The sequence below is a fragment of the Calliphora vicina genome, chromosome 1, assembly GCF_958450345.1.
Source record: "Calliphora vicina chromosome 1, idCalVici1.1, whole genome shotgun sequence".
In the NCBI taxonomy this organism is placed as follows: domain Eukaryota; kingdom Metazoa; phylum Arthropoda; class Insecta; order Diptera; family Calliphoridae; genus Calliphora; species Calliphora vicina.
Window position 1 is genome coordinate 88635044 of NC_088780.1, and position 17601 is coordinate 88652644.

Here is a 17601-nt window from a genome sequence, read left to right on the forward strand (position 1 = left end):
GAGTGATTTTCGGAAGTGGGCCTTATATGGGAGCTATGACCAATTATGGACCGATCAGAGTGAAATTAGGCCGTGTGATTTATTTCTATGTGTATACCAAAATTTTTAGGAGATTTATGCATGTTAAAGTGATCTTCGGAAGCGGGTATTATATGGGAGCTATGACTAATTATGGACCGATAGTAACAAAATTTGGTGTCATGAATAGAACTTATTTTGAGAAAATTAAACATTTATTTATTTACAAATCATTTCGCAACGTTTGCCAAAACAAAAAACCTCTGAAAAACTATGAATGAAAAAAAATATAAAAATAGACACGCAAGTCCAAACTTTATTTGTTAAATGTAATAATTTACCTGAAAATTTATAGTTGCAGTAACGGCTCGCATTGATTCGGCATAATTTCTTAAAATATGTTCGTTTTGTAAACTCGATTGACGCCACTCATACAAACCTTCCACTTTTTGGACGCAGTTTTCACAAATATTTTTCGGCAGAAAATCCTCTTTAGCTATCTGTAAACAAAAACAATAACAAACGATTAAATGAACTCGTAAAACTTGTTCAGTTGTCAATGACAAATTCAAAATTACACTGTGCTACAGAAAAAGAATAACAAAATATTCCACTTACTTTGGCTGAGTTCTTCTTCTTAAATAAACCTAAAATATAGACTTATGACTAGAAGATTTTTTGGAAAATCGCATCGATTTGTTACAACGTATTTTTGCATATTTTATTGATATTGCATATTTTGTTACATTTTACATTTAAGTATCAAAAATTCATTAAATGTATCAAAAACATGCATATTTTCTAATAATAAATGTATTATAATCCGCCCCCTAGTTGTGACTAAGAATTTATTTGTTGTGATTTCAAATTTTATCGAAATATCTTCAAAATTGCGACCTGTACTCTGCGCACAAGGTTTACATGGACAGCCAGCCAGCCAGCCAGCCAGCCAGCCAGCCAGCCAGCCAGCCAACCAGGCGGACGGACGGACGGACGGACGGACGGACGGACATCGTTTAATCGACTCAGAAAGTGATTCTAAGTCGATCGGTATACTTTAAGGTGGGTGTTAGACTAATATTGGGCGTTACAAACATCTGCACAAACGCATAATACCCTCCCCACTATGGTGGTGTGGGTATAACAAGTAAGAAAGTAAAGTCGGTCAAGCCCAGGGGGTGAAATAGGAATTTCCACCCCCAACACCGAAAAGTTTTCATATAAAAAAGAAAAATGTTGAACAAATTTCAATTAAATCAAGCATTTATGACCTATTTAGTCCTATTTCAGGAGGACATTTCAATATGGGCTTGGTCCTTAGCCAATTTAGTCCTTGTGCCAAATTTGATCGAAATATCTTCAATTTTGCGACATCTGCGGACATCGTTAAATCGACTCAGATTCTGAGTGGGTGTTGGACTGATAGTTTTGGGCGTTATAAACATCAGCACAAAACAGAATCAGAATATTTTGGAAATAAATTTTTTAACTGGCTGTTCCAATTGACATGAAACTTCCTTGTAGTGGGCTCTTTCTCCCAACTTTTTTCAATGAGATAAAGTTTATGAGAAATTAGTTGATGCTAATAAAACTAAATAAACTTTTTTAGTTTTATTAAGGTATTTATAGACGGCAATACTGAGTATTAACACTTTTCAAATTTAAAATATTATTGAAATCTTTAGGTATGTCAAGAAATCGTTTCGAAAAATACATTTCTTGTTTACACGATAGTATTACAAATATTTTTTTTTGTTTGTTGATTGATATTTTTCTGCTAACTTTATTTTTATTTTATATTTTCTTTACATTTTTGTTTGCCTTATTTGTTTTTATAAATACATACCCTATACATATGAAAATAAAAAGTTTTTGAATTGTTTTAAACAAATTTTCAATACCGACCGTAAATCAAAAAAATCATTTGTATTTTTTGAAAATCTAATACAAATTTTGTTTAGACTATGAAATTGTATTATGATACTTGAGTGTTTGACAAATATTAATACTCAGTATTGCCGTCTATAAATACCTTTAATAAGATTATTTTTAAAAACGAATAACAATTAGTAGTTATGAAATGAGTAACTAAGACTTGTTACAATTTTGTGAGTTTTTATTATGAGATTTTTGAAATTTATTTAAATTAGTCGTCTTCAGAGTCTGATGAATCACTAGGAAGTAATGGATCCAACAAAAGTTCCCAAACATCTTTCGATAACGGTTCCACTTTTTTATAGCTTGTAGATGAAGTTCTGGACAATGTGGATATAACACAGAGTTAAAACAAATATATTAATATTGACATAAAACGCTTTGCAAATGTTATATTTTTAATCTAAATAAAGCACTACCATATTTAAAAGGACTCGTAATTTGATGTCAAATTTGTGTATATGGGCATTTGTTTTTATCAACTTGTAAGTACAGTGAGGCCTTGATTATCCGTGATTCGATTATCCGGCAACATCAATTATCCGTGAAAGAAAAAGAAACTAATTTTGGATAGATTTCAACTTTTTTGCATCGATTAACCGTAATTAACTCAATTATCCGGGAGTATAAGCAACATTTTTTTCGATTATTTTCGAACAACAGACACAGTGTGAATAAAACGAAAAAGAGGAATTCCCCATTCGAAACTGAAAATATTTAAAGACTGCTGAAGAACCAAAAGTTCTGGATTAATAGTGAATGAAAAGGCTAAAATATTCCACTCAAAATTAAACATAAAAGCGACATGGAATTCACAAACTTAGGACAAAACTCTTCAGCTGATTATATAGCTGCCACAATTCATATCAATATAATAGAAAAACTCAGCAATGAACGATGTATACAATTTTCCAAACCAAATGTTTGTCATGTTTATTATTTTAATTTAATTCTTTTTACTATTTTTAAAAATGAATTTAAAAAATTTATATTTTTAGACAATTTTTTTAATTTAATGAAATTGCAGAAATTTGCCCCTAGCAACGAAGGGGAGGGGGTGTTCACGTCGGGATATAGTTTTTAATTAGATAAAAGATATGACTTAACATTCATACCAAAAGTTTTTCAGAAATTCCACCTTCTTCACATACATATAAACATTTTTTTGAAAAATTTTATTTTTTTGAAATTTAAACAAATGAAGTAAAAAACTATAACACAACAGCGAAAAATAAGTAAGACAATATTTCTTTTTGATAAAGTCAAAATATGCTATTAAACAGTAAAATATTCTCTAAAAACGCAAAATATGACGTAAATATGCTCTTAAAACAAATATATGCAAAAAAAATTAATTTAAGGGTAAAGTATGCAAAAATATGCACTAAAAAATCGATGCCAAAATTCTTAAATAGTTCTTAAACGTGTAAATATCTTATACATGTGCTCATTAGACTCACCAGACAAAATATGCATTTGCATATTTTGGTTTCCCTGGTTATCACAAATAGCGGAAAATATATTTTTATTTTCCTGATTTACCAAGCCTCATATTCCATCTACATAAAAAAAGTAAAAATACAACTTAAAGAAAACCTTGTACTATCCTGCTATCCTACTATATAATGATAGATATTTCAAAGTCCATTGCAACGATGCTATAGTAAATTATACCTACAATTGGTCAAAATCGGGAAAAATATTTTTTAACCCGAATTTTGTTTATCATCAAAAATTTTTTTTTCATAAATTTTTTTTTCAAAAAAAAAAATTTAAAAATAAAAAAAAACATTTTTAAAAAAACTTTTTTAAAAAAAATTAAAAACTATTTGGAAAAAAAATTTTTTAAACAAATTTTAAAAACAATTTAAAAAAAATATTTTTGTTTAAATAAAAATATTTAAAAAATATATTTTTATGTATAATTTGGTGAAGGGTATATACAATTCGGCACAGCCGAATATAGTTTTCTTACTTGTTGCTTATAAATTTGTTCAAGTTACAAGCTGTACAAAGTTTTCATGACCAGAGGTGGTTAACTTTGACACCATGTATCTCACCTTGTATTCCAACAGTGTTATATATCATTTTGTAATCGGACCAGTAGTTTAGAGGGTTCAGAATTATTACCGCTTTTTTCGATGGAGCCCATTGTGTGTAGTTAGAAATGGCAGATTTATTTCCAAAATGTTTTAATCCATCCATGCGATGTCAATTGAATGTTTCAGAACCGCGATAAATTCTTAAGAGGTGTCGTTAAAGATCGATCTTATGCCGATAATCTAAAAACGATATTTATCCCTATGGCGAATATGCCGTGAGGTTTTGGACAATTTTTTTGATAAAATATGCAACTCCTGACGCTTAAAAAAAAACTGGTTTTGGTTGTATTTTCAAAAATGTATTTATGGGATACTTGACAAATATTTTTTCATTATTTTGTAGCACGGTGTAATTATAGTATTAATCATTAAATATTTATAATTGTGATGTGAGTCCACTTACATTAACCGGCATTAGAGAACGTAATTTGTAAATGAGATTACGTTGTTCGGCTTCCTTTTCGAACAAGTGGATTTTGGTGGAACCATTACGTATCGAACATAGACGGCATAATTCGGCAAATGAAGTGAAATTTAAATTTGCATCGCACTGATGGGTGTTGAGATTGAGGAGTTGTGTTAGAGATTGTGTGTTGTTGGTCTGTTGCTGTTGTTGTTGTGGCTGTTGCTGCTGTTGAAGATGGTGTTGTTGCTGTTGAGTTTGATGTTGCTGCTGCTGTTGTTGTGTCTGATGTTGCTGCTGTTGTTGTGTATGATGCTGCTGCTGTTGTTGTTGTTGTTGATGCTGTTGTTGTTGATTACCGGTATTCAACATAACTAATTCGTTTTTTAATTTTTATTTCAAAATTTATTACACTATTTTTCCGGCATTGACTAACGTTTTACTTGTTTTTTTAATTATTATAAAAAAATTTAACTAGTTTTGAATCACAGTCTTTTTGATTTTGTTTTTTTTTAAATTTTTTTGGTTATTTGTTTAATTTTAGTTTAATAAACTATTGTAAATAGAAATTATTACGTGGACTTTCTCTTATTCATTTTGTTTCACAATAAATTGAATTATATCACATCATTTTTCTAAATGATATTTTTAAGAAAAAGTAGGAAATTTCAAATTAATATGGATAATAAATTTCACGCACTTATTAACAACAGGAAACGGAACTAATTAACATAGTAGTATATGCATGCAACCGCTTAATATACAATTATATTACTGAGATTATTTGATACATAGTATATTTATCATTACTGTAATTGAATTGATGTACTATTTTCATCATAATTATGTATACAAAAAATAAATTAAAAATGTCTCCTCTGGCAAAACACGCTGATTACAAATATCTCAAACATTTTAAAATCGTACGTGAGCAGTTTTCGAGATATTTTCACTTTTAGGTTTTCACTTTCACTGGAATTTAACTGAGCCTCTTTAAAAACTATTTATGGATATAAAATCTACGAAAGTTAAGCTCTTAATTGAGTAGCATTTGTTATTTTAATATTTAAGGATGTTTGGATGTTATTCAAAGTAAAGCTATTTATTAAACAAATCTAGATCGAAGCAAATGCAGATAGAAAAGTTCTTGAGTGGTTAGAGGCTGGCAATATTTTTCATTTTAAATATTTATCCCGGTATTATGAACCGTAGCATAGTGTTAAAATTATAATAAAACTGAATACGTATTTGAAACATTTTATGGAAATTATTATTGGATAAATGTTTGATATACTTTTGGCGTCAAGATTTTTAATGTTGGGGATATTTCTGATTTTTTTTGCACGATACTGCTTTGCAGTAGCACATAATATTGGCAAGAATATCAAATTGAATTGATTATCCTTAATATATGTATTTATAGCTATTTTTGTGCATATACTTAAACTCAAATATCTACTATTAAATTTATTGTATTTTTCATCCGTCAAATTACCTGATTTATGAATCTACATACATACAAACAGACATATTTCGATCAAAAGTTCATTAACATTATAATTCAATTGTCAAACAAATAAAAATACTCATTCGTACTAAATAGACAAATAATGAGTTTAGTTACAATTGTGCATTTTATGATTTCAAGTTTTCTCACACTTGGTGCGAGAGAGAGAGAGAACAAGAGTGTTTTGTAGCTGTCCAAATAGTAAACATTCGACTAAATAATAACAACAACATCGTCGTAAACAATGGAATATTCGGGGTGGGAGATGAACAGCACCTTGGAATACATATTGTCATTAGTGTTGCCACAATAACTATTACAAAATCCCAAAATTAAAAACATATCTTTATATAGAATAGATTGAATACAATCCTGTATTTTTGACATTTTTGGATCATTTATATAGTAGTGTTCAATCTATCTATCTATCAGACCTGTCACAAAATACCACTCCAATCGAAAGTGGAATTAATTCCGTTTTATGCTTATTCAGAAAAAGTAAAACGACATTTTCTTTCGGAATGAAACCACTTTCAGTTTTCAAAGTGGAATTGATATTTCTTTGTAATTATTTGTTTTACAAAAATTTTTATCAGATCGGTCGGAATTGTAACTACGGAATTGAAACCATTCCGAACAAAATATGTGACAGGTCTGTATATATGGGGGATTTCATGTCAAGTGAACCAACTTTTCAAATCGATGTCTATATAAATAAAAATTAAAGTATGTCTGTTTATTTATTTGTTTGTGACTTATAGGAGTCTAACCCACTAGACCGATCCTCTTGAAATTTTCACTGAATGTGTATGTATGGAATGAACAATTTGGTACCTTTTATTTTTTTACAAAGTAAAAAATTATTATGGAATATCTTGTTTACTTCGATTTCATTGTGCGCAACTTGGTTGAAAATGGGTGGAATTGGATAAATGGGCGTGATACCACACATACAAATATCTGGAGAACTATCACTGTGAAAGTCTTCGAACTTTATACGAACAAATTTCTTATCAGTGCATGAAGTCTTACAAAAAATGTGACGGATCGGAACAGGGGGTGTGTCACCTCCCGTACAAACTAAACTGTTATTTTCGAACATCTGGAGAACTATAATTGTGGAAATCTTAAAATTATTATTCTACACAGTTTGGGTGACAATGGGCGGTATTGTATTAGTGGGCGTGGCACAATGTAAATCTTTAATTTCGAATATCTGAAGAACTATAATCGTTAAAGAAATTAAACTTTGTACAAATTAATTTCTTACCTTTTCCCAAAAGGCTTTAGAAAAACTAAAGATATTATACAAATAAAACTCTAGCGTGAGAATTGCAGATACTCAAGTTTTACTTATAAAAATATCAAAGCTTTAACAAAAATACCAACATTATCTTTTCATACATTGAATAGTTTTATTCAATATGGATTAAATTTGAATTGACAAAAATGTAACCCTTCAAAAGTGAAGCTTATAAATAAAGCTATAATCTTGTTAGGTATGGTTTTGTGAACTGAATGCTAACATTTTTTATATTCAGAATTAAGATTTTAGCGAATTAAGCTTAAATTGAATTCATTAATTGAAGCTATATATGGCATAGATATTCGGATTAATAACTACCAGCCAAATTTTTATATAAAATTTATCTCAAAATGAAACTACAAACAAAAAAAGAGCCAGATTCTTAAAAAAAAATATCCAAACAAACATTTATTTTAAAAAAGTTTTTTATATTGCAGTTGTACTTTTTGCATGAACCATGTCAGCGTATGGGTAATATTCATCAATCATAACAAGTATACTAATGAATAATATGGTAATTATTCTTTCTTTAATAAGAAATGTGTAAATATACATATTTATGTATTTTTATATATGAAATTTTTTAAAATATAATGGCAGGTCGAATTAAAACAAATATACATATGAATTTAGGATATATGGACAAAAACTCATTTTTTTAAATCTATGAAACCGACCTTAATTATTCATTATTTTTTAACTGTTTATGATTTTGACAAAATATCATATATTATTAGTAATGACCAGGGCTACCAAAAATATGCAATAATATAATCGTATAAACATATGAGTTAGTTATTTATCCGTTTCAGACAATTATAAGAATTTTGGCATCGATTTGTTAGTGCATATTTTTGCATATTTTGCTCTTTACTGCATATTTTTGCTCATAACTGCATATTTTTGTTGCATATTTTCTTTATTTTCATTATTTTGTTTTCTAAATATATTTTTATTGCTTGTGTACTAATTTTTCATTTCTATATTTTACAATTTTGTTAAGGTCCAATGATAATTTGCCTAAGCTACTTAAAGAAAAAAATAGAGTACCCATAATCGACTTATCTTCATTAAATTTTCATTGGCTTAAGGGATCTGTTTCCATATATTTGAATTAAATTAAAAATATTCACACACAAATATCAAAATTTAACAAATAGTAAAAAATACATAAACAACAAGTAAGAAAGTATAGTCGGTCAAGCCCGACAATATAATACCCTACACTAAGTAAAGAAGCAAAAACATTTTTCTTTTAAAATTTCAATAATTAATATTTTTGAGTGATTTTCGGAAGTGGGCCTTATATGGTAGCTATGACCAATTATGGACCGATCACCATGAAATTATATCGTGTGATTTATGTCTATATTACAGTTAACTATGTTGAATTTTGTGTGTATACCAAGATTTTTAAGCGATTTGCACGTTAAAGTGATTTTCGGAAGCGGTTCTATATGGGAGCTATGACTAATTATGGACCGATCGTAACACAATTTGGTGACATGAATTTTGTATATACAAAACTTATTTGGAGCGGAGATACATATATAAATTAAACATTTATGACCGATAAACTCCACTTTCGGAGGATATTTGTATGGGGGCTAGGTGAAATAATGGACCGATTTCAATAGGCTTGGTCCTTGGGTCGAAAAAACAATATGTACCTAATTTAATCGAAATATCTTCAAAATTGCGACCTGTACTCTGCGCACAAGGTTTACAGCCAGACGGACGACTCAGAAAGTGATTCTAAGTCGATCGGTATAATTTAAGGTGGGTGTTAGACTAATATTTTTGGGCGTTACAAACATCTGCACAAACGCATTATACCCTCCCCACTATGGTGGTGTAGGGTATAATTAAAAGAAAAGAAAATGGGCAACTTCTTAACAAACTGTTGGATACATTTAAAAAAAACTTAAGGTTGCTTGAGACAGTTATGGTTGGGCATTAACAGTTTACCACTAATGTAAAATTAAACAACTTTTCAGCAAATGTTCAGAATATTAAGATCCATCGAAAATATCATGTTCAAAAATATCGAAAATATCACGTTTGTTACAAATTGTAACAAAGATATTAGGAAATCATTAAAAAACAATCAACTGATGAGAAAGGAAGAAACATAGGAAATGTCACGGTATTTTGAGTTCCAATAGTAAAAATGCAAAAAGGATTTTTTTATTTATTTCCGCAGTTTTAAAGAAAACAAATCATTTCACTATTGTTAGGATTTTTGATAATTTAGACGTTAATCTTCATATATGATAAATGCTCTAAAATCCACTGCAGTTTTTTAACAAACAATTACAAACGCTCTCTATGGCGATTTGGAAACATAATTCAAATGATAAAAAAGTAGATTTTAAAGCTTTATGTAGAATAGAAACATTTCGAGAAATTCTTAATATCCTCTCCCTACAATATTATGCAACTAATTACTAAACAAATTTTTATTTACTTCTTATATTATTTTTAATAAAACATTGAAATCAAACAATAACCAACTATTTTTAAGTGCATATTTTTTATATTTTAAGAGCATATTTTTCGTTTTTAAGTGCTTATTTTATGCGCATAAAACACTTTTTTTAGAGCACATTTTTGGTTGCCCTGGTAATGACACTACTAACAATAAAATTGTAAAATTTCAGAATCCATATTCTATATCTTTATTATACCCTCCACCACCATAAGTGGTGAATGAGGGTATATATAAGTTTGTCATTCCGTGTGTAACATTGAGAAATATTCATCTGAGACCCAACAAAGTATATATATTATTGATCCTTATGAAATTCTAAGTCGATTGAGCTATGTCCGTCTGTCTGTCCGTCTGTCTGTCCATCTGTCTGTCTGTGTAAAACACGCTCACGTCCAAAATAGACAAACAAAATTGGTAAACTTGCAAGAAAAATGTTTATTGTTCTCCTAAGCAGTTTGGTATTGAAAATCAGCAAAATCGGTTCAGTGGAACCAGAGTTATGAACCAAAATGTGAGACAACCTAAAAAAAGACATGATAATTTTAAAAATCTTTTTGTTATATGTGCAAATATATCGCAGATAATACCATCAAATTTTGCACAAATTATTTTTATATTAAAAGGACTAACTCTGGTAAAAATTATAGGAATCGGTCCATGATTTCTCCTAGCCCCCATACAAATTTCTTCCCGAAATATAGTTCTATGGTCTGTAAATGAATACCAAATTGCAGTATCGATACAAAATTCAGGAAAAATAAGTTTTGTGCTTAAAAAATTCACAACACCGAAAAAATCACATAAATAAGCATAAATGTCTTATTAATATCGCTATTAAGTTTAAATTCGTCATAAATAGTCCCAATATATACCAAAATCGCTATACCTAATTCTATGAAGATCGGCCAATAATTGGTTATAGCTCCCATATAAGGACCACTTCCGAAAAACATATTAACCTATCGAAAATCACTAAACTCGTCATAAATTTCTTACAAATATATTTATCAAGTTGAAATTCAAAACAAATTTTTTCAATATATACAAAAATCGATGTACCAAATGTTACGATGATAGGCCCATAATTGGTCATAGCCTCCATGTAAGAACCACTTCCGGAAAACACATTAACCTTCACAAATATCCAAAATAATCTGTACTGAACCAAAATTTTACACCGATCAGTAATTTGTATCCAAGAATCGTACTACAAGATTTTTTAAATATTGGTCCATAATTCGTCATAGCTCCCATATAAGGTCCACTCTTGTTAATGGCGTTGTTTATATGAAATTGTACAAAAATAGCACTCAAATACTTAGGCCCATAATAGGTCATAGGTTCCATATATTGAATCAAAATAGTACACAGATCAGTAATTTTTAAAATCATACTTCTGAATTTTGTGAATATCGGTCCATATTTGGCAACAGCTCCAATATAAATACATAAAAATTACGTTAAAATATTTTATGACAATCGCCTCATAATAGGTCATATCTCCCATATAAGTCCCACAACCCAATATCTTGAAATTTGTCTAAATATATATACCCTTTTTTATAATCGTTTCTTCAGTGAAGAATCTTCACTTGAGGTTAAAAAGGAAAAATGTTGATCCAAACGTATTAACTTATTATTAAGTATATAAATTGTTAAATTTCATATGTTCTAATAGGAATATCAATTATAAATTGCTGAATTAGATCTGCGTAAACTAGTCTTACTAACAATTGTTATATTATTTCAGTTGTTATACTATCATGTTTAGGTGGAGGGTATTTAAGATTCGGCACGGCCGAATATAGTACTCTAACTTGTTATTATATTGTAGTTTCCTAAAGTTGAAAAACATAAAAAAATTATACACACAGAAAAAATATTGATTGGATATCGGTTTCAATTACAAAAAATGATATACATGATAAAGTACAGCATAATTTTGAGGGCTGTATATAAATTATAACTTATATACAAATATGTATACATATCAATTTATACGTACAATATATGCTATTTGCAAATGTCGCCTGATCTTCTTTTGAACACTGTCACTTTTGTAAATTTAAGTCTATGATCATAACGATGGAAATGATTTTTTTTTTAAGGATTTTTCTCGTATTAAGGATTGGGAAAAGTTAATCGTATTAACTTTTCCCATCCCTAATACAGATGCATATCCGGACAGCAAAGAGTTGCCCAAGATTTAATGTCCAAAAACCAGCAATAAAAACAATTATATTGCTCTCTCTATATGAGGAATTTGAGATTATTCTGGTAGGATATAGAAGTATTTCAGAAATCGGTTAACACGAAAATACCCATACAAAATAATCATATTTCAAATGTGGCAACACCAAACACAATTTGCATTCAACTGGCACTGAGAGTGTTGGTCGTAACGAAGAGCAAAGTAGAGTCGAATGCAAAAAGGAAAACAACAGTTTTCCGGAAAATGGAAAATCTGTATTTTCGCGGAAAATAATAGCGAAACAAGCGAAGAATTTTTACATTTAACTGACCACCCACTAACCTTGGGAAAAATCGATACTGCAACCAATACCAACAAGAAAATTTACAAAAAAAATTAACAACTATAAAAATAACTGCACTTGTAAATGTTTATTATTTTCAACTATGTATTTTAATCTATTAATCTCTATTATATAAAAACCTAGAAACCCCCTTAAATATTTTTGAAAAGAAATTTCCATTATAATTGGATTACTGACACTTGGATGGTAAATAAACTTTTCAATTCATAATAATTCTATTGTATTTATTATATTTGTTGATTTATAGTTGCATTTGTGGCAATAAGCTCTTCGATTAATAATAATAAATTACTTTGCAATTATTCATTCACTTCAAATTTAACCGCAATTATTTGCACGTATGTGTGTGTTTGAATATGTATTTACTCGTATACGTGTGTGAGTGTGTGCCCGATTGTGTGTGGGAATTTGTCTTTTTCAGATGGCACATATTTTTTATTGTTTTTTGTAATGCCCACCACACATTAATTTTTATTTCAACTCTATTTTTATTTTCAATTTTTGATTTTTTCTGTATCGGAATAAAACGAAAACAAAAACTGTATGACCCATACAGCCCGACCGAAGTTCACTACTACCGTTATTGGCCAACACTTGACTGTGTTACACCATGTAACACTACCACTACTACTACTACCACTGCTGCTGTTGCTGCCACTGTCATTGCAACAACTATAACTGGTGGTATTGCATTTCTTCATCTTCGTATTCAATGTGTTGTTGTTGTTGTTGCTGTTCTTTTACACCTCATGCAACTTAACGCATGTTGCAAACCTCTAATGACCACACAGACACACGATCCCATACAAGTATGAGTATTTTCATACATTTTCCGGTAGAGTCTCTTTCGTGTGCATTTCCTCTCCCTCCCATTCTCTTGATTTCCGCGTATGCGCTTTTCCAAACAACAGGAAGTTTTTAATTTATGCACCTCCAAATTATTAAATATTAATAACAACAACAGCAACAATATCTATCTATTAATATTTAAATGTATTCATTTGTGATTTATTTGCATTTGTAGATTAACACAGATTTTTCCACGAGTAGCACTCTTCACAGTTTATGGAAATTAATGGACCAACAGGTTGCTAATTCAAATCTTTAAATTACACCCTACAACATTCAATAACGGAAAACGTTATTGAATTCCTAAAGTAGGATTGTGTATTGGTTCCTAATTTCCAGGAATTTTTCCATTCCCGGGAAATATTAAAACAAGTAAGAACGACTATACTTTCTTACTTGTTTTTATATCTCCCGATATTTTAAGACCCTACACTGAGTCAAATCAACAAAACATTATACTTTTAATTTTTTTTTAACTCAAGTCCAAGGTTTTTATTTGAATGGGATTCATTCAATATTATATTAATTTATAATAGAATTCATTCATCTTTTGAATTATTTAATTTTTGTTAACTTAAATACAATCCACATTTAATTTTAATATCTTTTATTACTTGCTTATTACCTGAGAACTTACATAATTTCCTTCACAGTTACATAATAGACAGATCTTTCTAAAGATGTGATCTTTTGATGTACCCCAAGGAAGTATTCTAGGACCACTCCTATATATATTGTACCCGGCAGATATGCCCACGAGCGCACTTACGCATACGTACACCTTTGAGAATGATTTCGCATTTGCAGCCATTAACAAAACTCCCTCGGTATTTTGATCTGATTTAATTCAAAATCATTAACTATTTTATAAAATAGTGCTATTTTTCATAATGCAGGAAATCGTCAATTTCTAAAAAGAAATCATCAAATCGCTACTTGCTATGTTTGAATTGGAGAAATGGCTACACAAATGGAGAAAAAGTTAGGTTAGGTTCCATGGGCAGCCACTCGTCTAGCAGCTCACTTGGGTCCAGTCAAAACTAATCCCATTGTGATACCTAAGGGGTAAACAGCAGGGTATTTATAAAACGACATTCCTCGGTTAACATAGATGTTGTGAATACACCCCCTATTTCATTAACGGCAACCTTGCTATCATTAAATATTAGGGTGATCGGCCCGGTTTTTAATAACCGGTTATAACATGTTTTTTTTGCTAAGGTCGGTTTTGGTTTTTTTGAAAAGCTCAAATTTCGAATATCGAAGAAACCGGGTTTTTCTCCTCGAATAGCCGGTTTTTTCTAAAAATGTGTTTTTATGAGTTTTACCCCCAGTAACACGAAGTCTGGTTATGTTTTAACTAATAGTTATACTGACAGTTTTCATACAAAAATAATTTTAAAATACAGTATAACTATTAGTTAAGGCATAACCAGACTTCGTGTTAATGGGGGTTAGTGTATTAAAAACTGTAAAAAATTTTCAAAACCCAAAAAAAAATTAAAACAAATATTTCAACTTTTTTCGAAGACTTTGGGCCTTTTCGGAAATGCATCTGATGCGCAGTACATTCTAAAATGCTAAAGTTGCCAACACTGCAAATGTCATGAGTTCTAAAAAGCAACAGTGAAACATATGTCTGCGCATCAGCATCAGCTGATTTGCATCAGCATCGCAAACTAATCACAGATGCGCATCAAATGCAGTGCAGTGATGCATTTCCGAAAAGGCCCTTTTTATATTTAGCAAATGTCACAAGTGATCTGGAAAGCCTGAAAACTAACTCAATGCTTTGTTTTCTATATGTCCTACAAATACACCAAGTAAAAGATAATTTTCAATATCCAGTTTTATAAAAAACAAAAAAAATCGATATACAAAGCATTTAAACTGTGTTATACTTATTCCTAAGAGATAATTTTACCTTCATAAGGTCTTCAAATTTACTGACGTTAACGATCTTCGGGTCAACTTAGAAAATAGATTTTTGTTTTTAAAAAAACTAACGTAGTTGTCGACATTTGAAATTAAATTAAAGTCATTAAAAAAAGGAGTACAAAATACTATTTTTTTTTAAAAAAAGTAGTAGAAATACTACTTTTTTAGAAAAGGAGTAGAAATACTCCTTTTTTAAAAAAGGAGTAGAAATACTACTTTTTAACAAAAAAAAGGAGTAGAAATACTACTTTTTTTAAAAAAAGAAGTAGAAATACTACTTTTTAACAAAAAAAAGGAGTAGAAATACTACTTTTTAACAAAAAAAAAGGAGTAGAAATACTACTTTTTTTAAAAAAAGAAGTAGAAATACTACTTTTTAACAAAAAAAAGGAGTAGAAATACTACTTTTTTTTAAAAAAGGAGTAGAAATACTACTGTTTTAAAAAAAGTAGTTGAAATACAACTTCTTTAAAAAAAGTAGAAATACTTTTTTAAAAAAAGGAGTAGAAATACTACTTTTTTAAAAAAGGAGTAGAAACACTACTGTTTTAAAAAAACGAGTACGTTTTTAATTTCAAAATGGGTAACATTTTACCCGAAGACCTTATGAAGGATAAGAAAAACAGTAGTTCCGCAAGTATGATGAAGAGGTATATTGTAGTGCTACCAAAGCTCTGAAAGCTCTAATTGTACGTAACAAAAGACCTTTAAGTCCAAACTAGTTTATAGATATTTTTTGCCAATTTGTTTTTCTAAAAACCTAACACAGTTGTTGACATTTGATATCAAAAAATTAAATATTAATTTCAAAATGGGTCGAATTTGAACCGAAGACCTTGTGAAGGATAAAAGAAGTAATCAAAATTGTTTTAATCACTATTATTTTAATAAATAAAACTTTTTATCTTCTTATTTCTAGGCGTTTTTATATTTTTTCAAAAAACAGTTTAACCGGTTATTATAAAAAAACCAAAACTGAAACCGGTTTATATTAAATTAAAATTTTTTGAAGAAACCGAAAACTGGGTTCTAAAAAATTTCGAAGAATCGATCACCCTATTAAATATACATACATATATCACCAATTATTCTATAATATTTCAGCCAATTGGATGCACGTTTAATAACAGTAATTTCCGTCTGAAGAGCAGTGTCGATTTCATACTACTAGATATTGTATCCAGCAATTTATCAGATATTAATATCGCAACATCATCAGCATACGCGACTGTTTTGATCCTTCTGTTATACATTTGAAGAGCAGGGTATTCGTAGCCTTATTCCACAAAAGTGGCGATAGCACACCTGCCTGCGGGGTTCCACGATTGGATACTTTTGAAACACTAATGCCACCTAAGTTAATACATATGACTCTACAACCGAGTATCTTTCCGAATATTCGGCGTACACATAGATCATCCCAAGTTCATCCATCACAGATAGGATAGCATCACGCCTGATATTGTTAAAAGCTCTTTCAATATCGAGGAAGGCAATGATAGCGACTCTTCAATGGAGCCAACTAACAAAGACTTTTGTGTGAATATTAATTTTGTTTTATTTTTGCATTGGAATAAACTATAAAATGGTTTTTATGATAAACATTTATTAGTGTTATTGTATCGTTATGACAAAATTGTTAGTGCTGCAGCTCAGACAACTTTATCTTGACAACATTATTTGTTATGATAAATATTTGCCAAATATATCCGGGGGATATGTTTTAAGAAATGTCATAAAATGTCTTTAGTTTGTGAAATATGAACAGAAATGTTGAAGAATACATACTAGAGTATGGAAAAATGTTTTTGTTAAAATTTTGAAGAGTGACGGGTGGAATATTGTTACACTAGGCCTAAACGCGGACAACATTTCTGGACGCGAATCGAGGTCAAAGTTCAGATATATGCAACATTTTTTCTGCAATGTTTTCTAGAAATATGTAGATTTAATTATATTACTGAATATTACATTAAAAATATTTTTTTGGAAATTAACCCTGTATCTCCTTTGGGCCAAAATGACCCAAAAACTATATTATCGCCAAAATTCGGAAACAAAATCAAATTTTTCAGTTTTTGTAAAAATTTTGTTACTAAATACTTTTGCAATTGAGTGCAAAAGAATCGAAATGTGTACGTATTTATCGTTGTAATGAGATATAAATTACAAAATTTGGTTAAAAAATGTTAAAGTTATTACAAATTCGCCAGACCATTAACGTGTCTAGGCCACTTGAACAAGAAATTTAGGAAAAAAATTAAAATATTTCGAGAAAAATTAAAATAAAAGCTAATTTTTATTTAAAATATATCCGTATTTACTTGTGTATGAGTTTTTGTCTTCGTTAGGATACCGTTAACCTATACGCAGATATAACCAAAAAAAATATTTTTTTAACGGCTGTTTCGAATTTCCATTTTCAAATTTTTAAAAAAATTTGTAAACAAATTTCAGAATTTTCAGAATAGGGAATAAAAATATGAAAACATGATGT

General features: G+C 29.5%; 1 protein-coding gene across 1 annotated transcript in view; it reads right to left on the minus strand.

Moving 5' to 3' along the window:
- Positions 1-4890, minus strand: part of LOC135949605 (alpha-protein kinase 1-like) — a 27937-nt gene extending 23047 nt beyond the window's left edge. The window contains exons 1-2 of the mRNA XM_065499203.1: positions 4459-4890; positions 360-518 (exon numbers count right to left, since the gene is read on the minus strand). Of these exons, the coding sequence (XP_065355275.1) occupies positions 360-518; positions 4459-4830 (531 nt within the window). The 5' untranslated portion in view covers positions 4831-4890. The remainder of the gene's footprint in view (positions 1-359; positions 519-4458) is intronic.
- Between the last annotated feature and the right edge of the window lie 12711 nt (positions 4891-17601).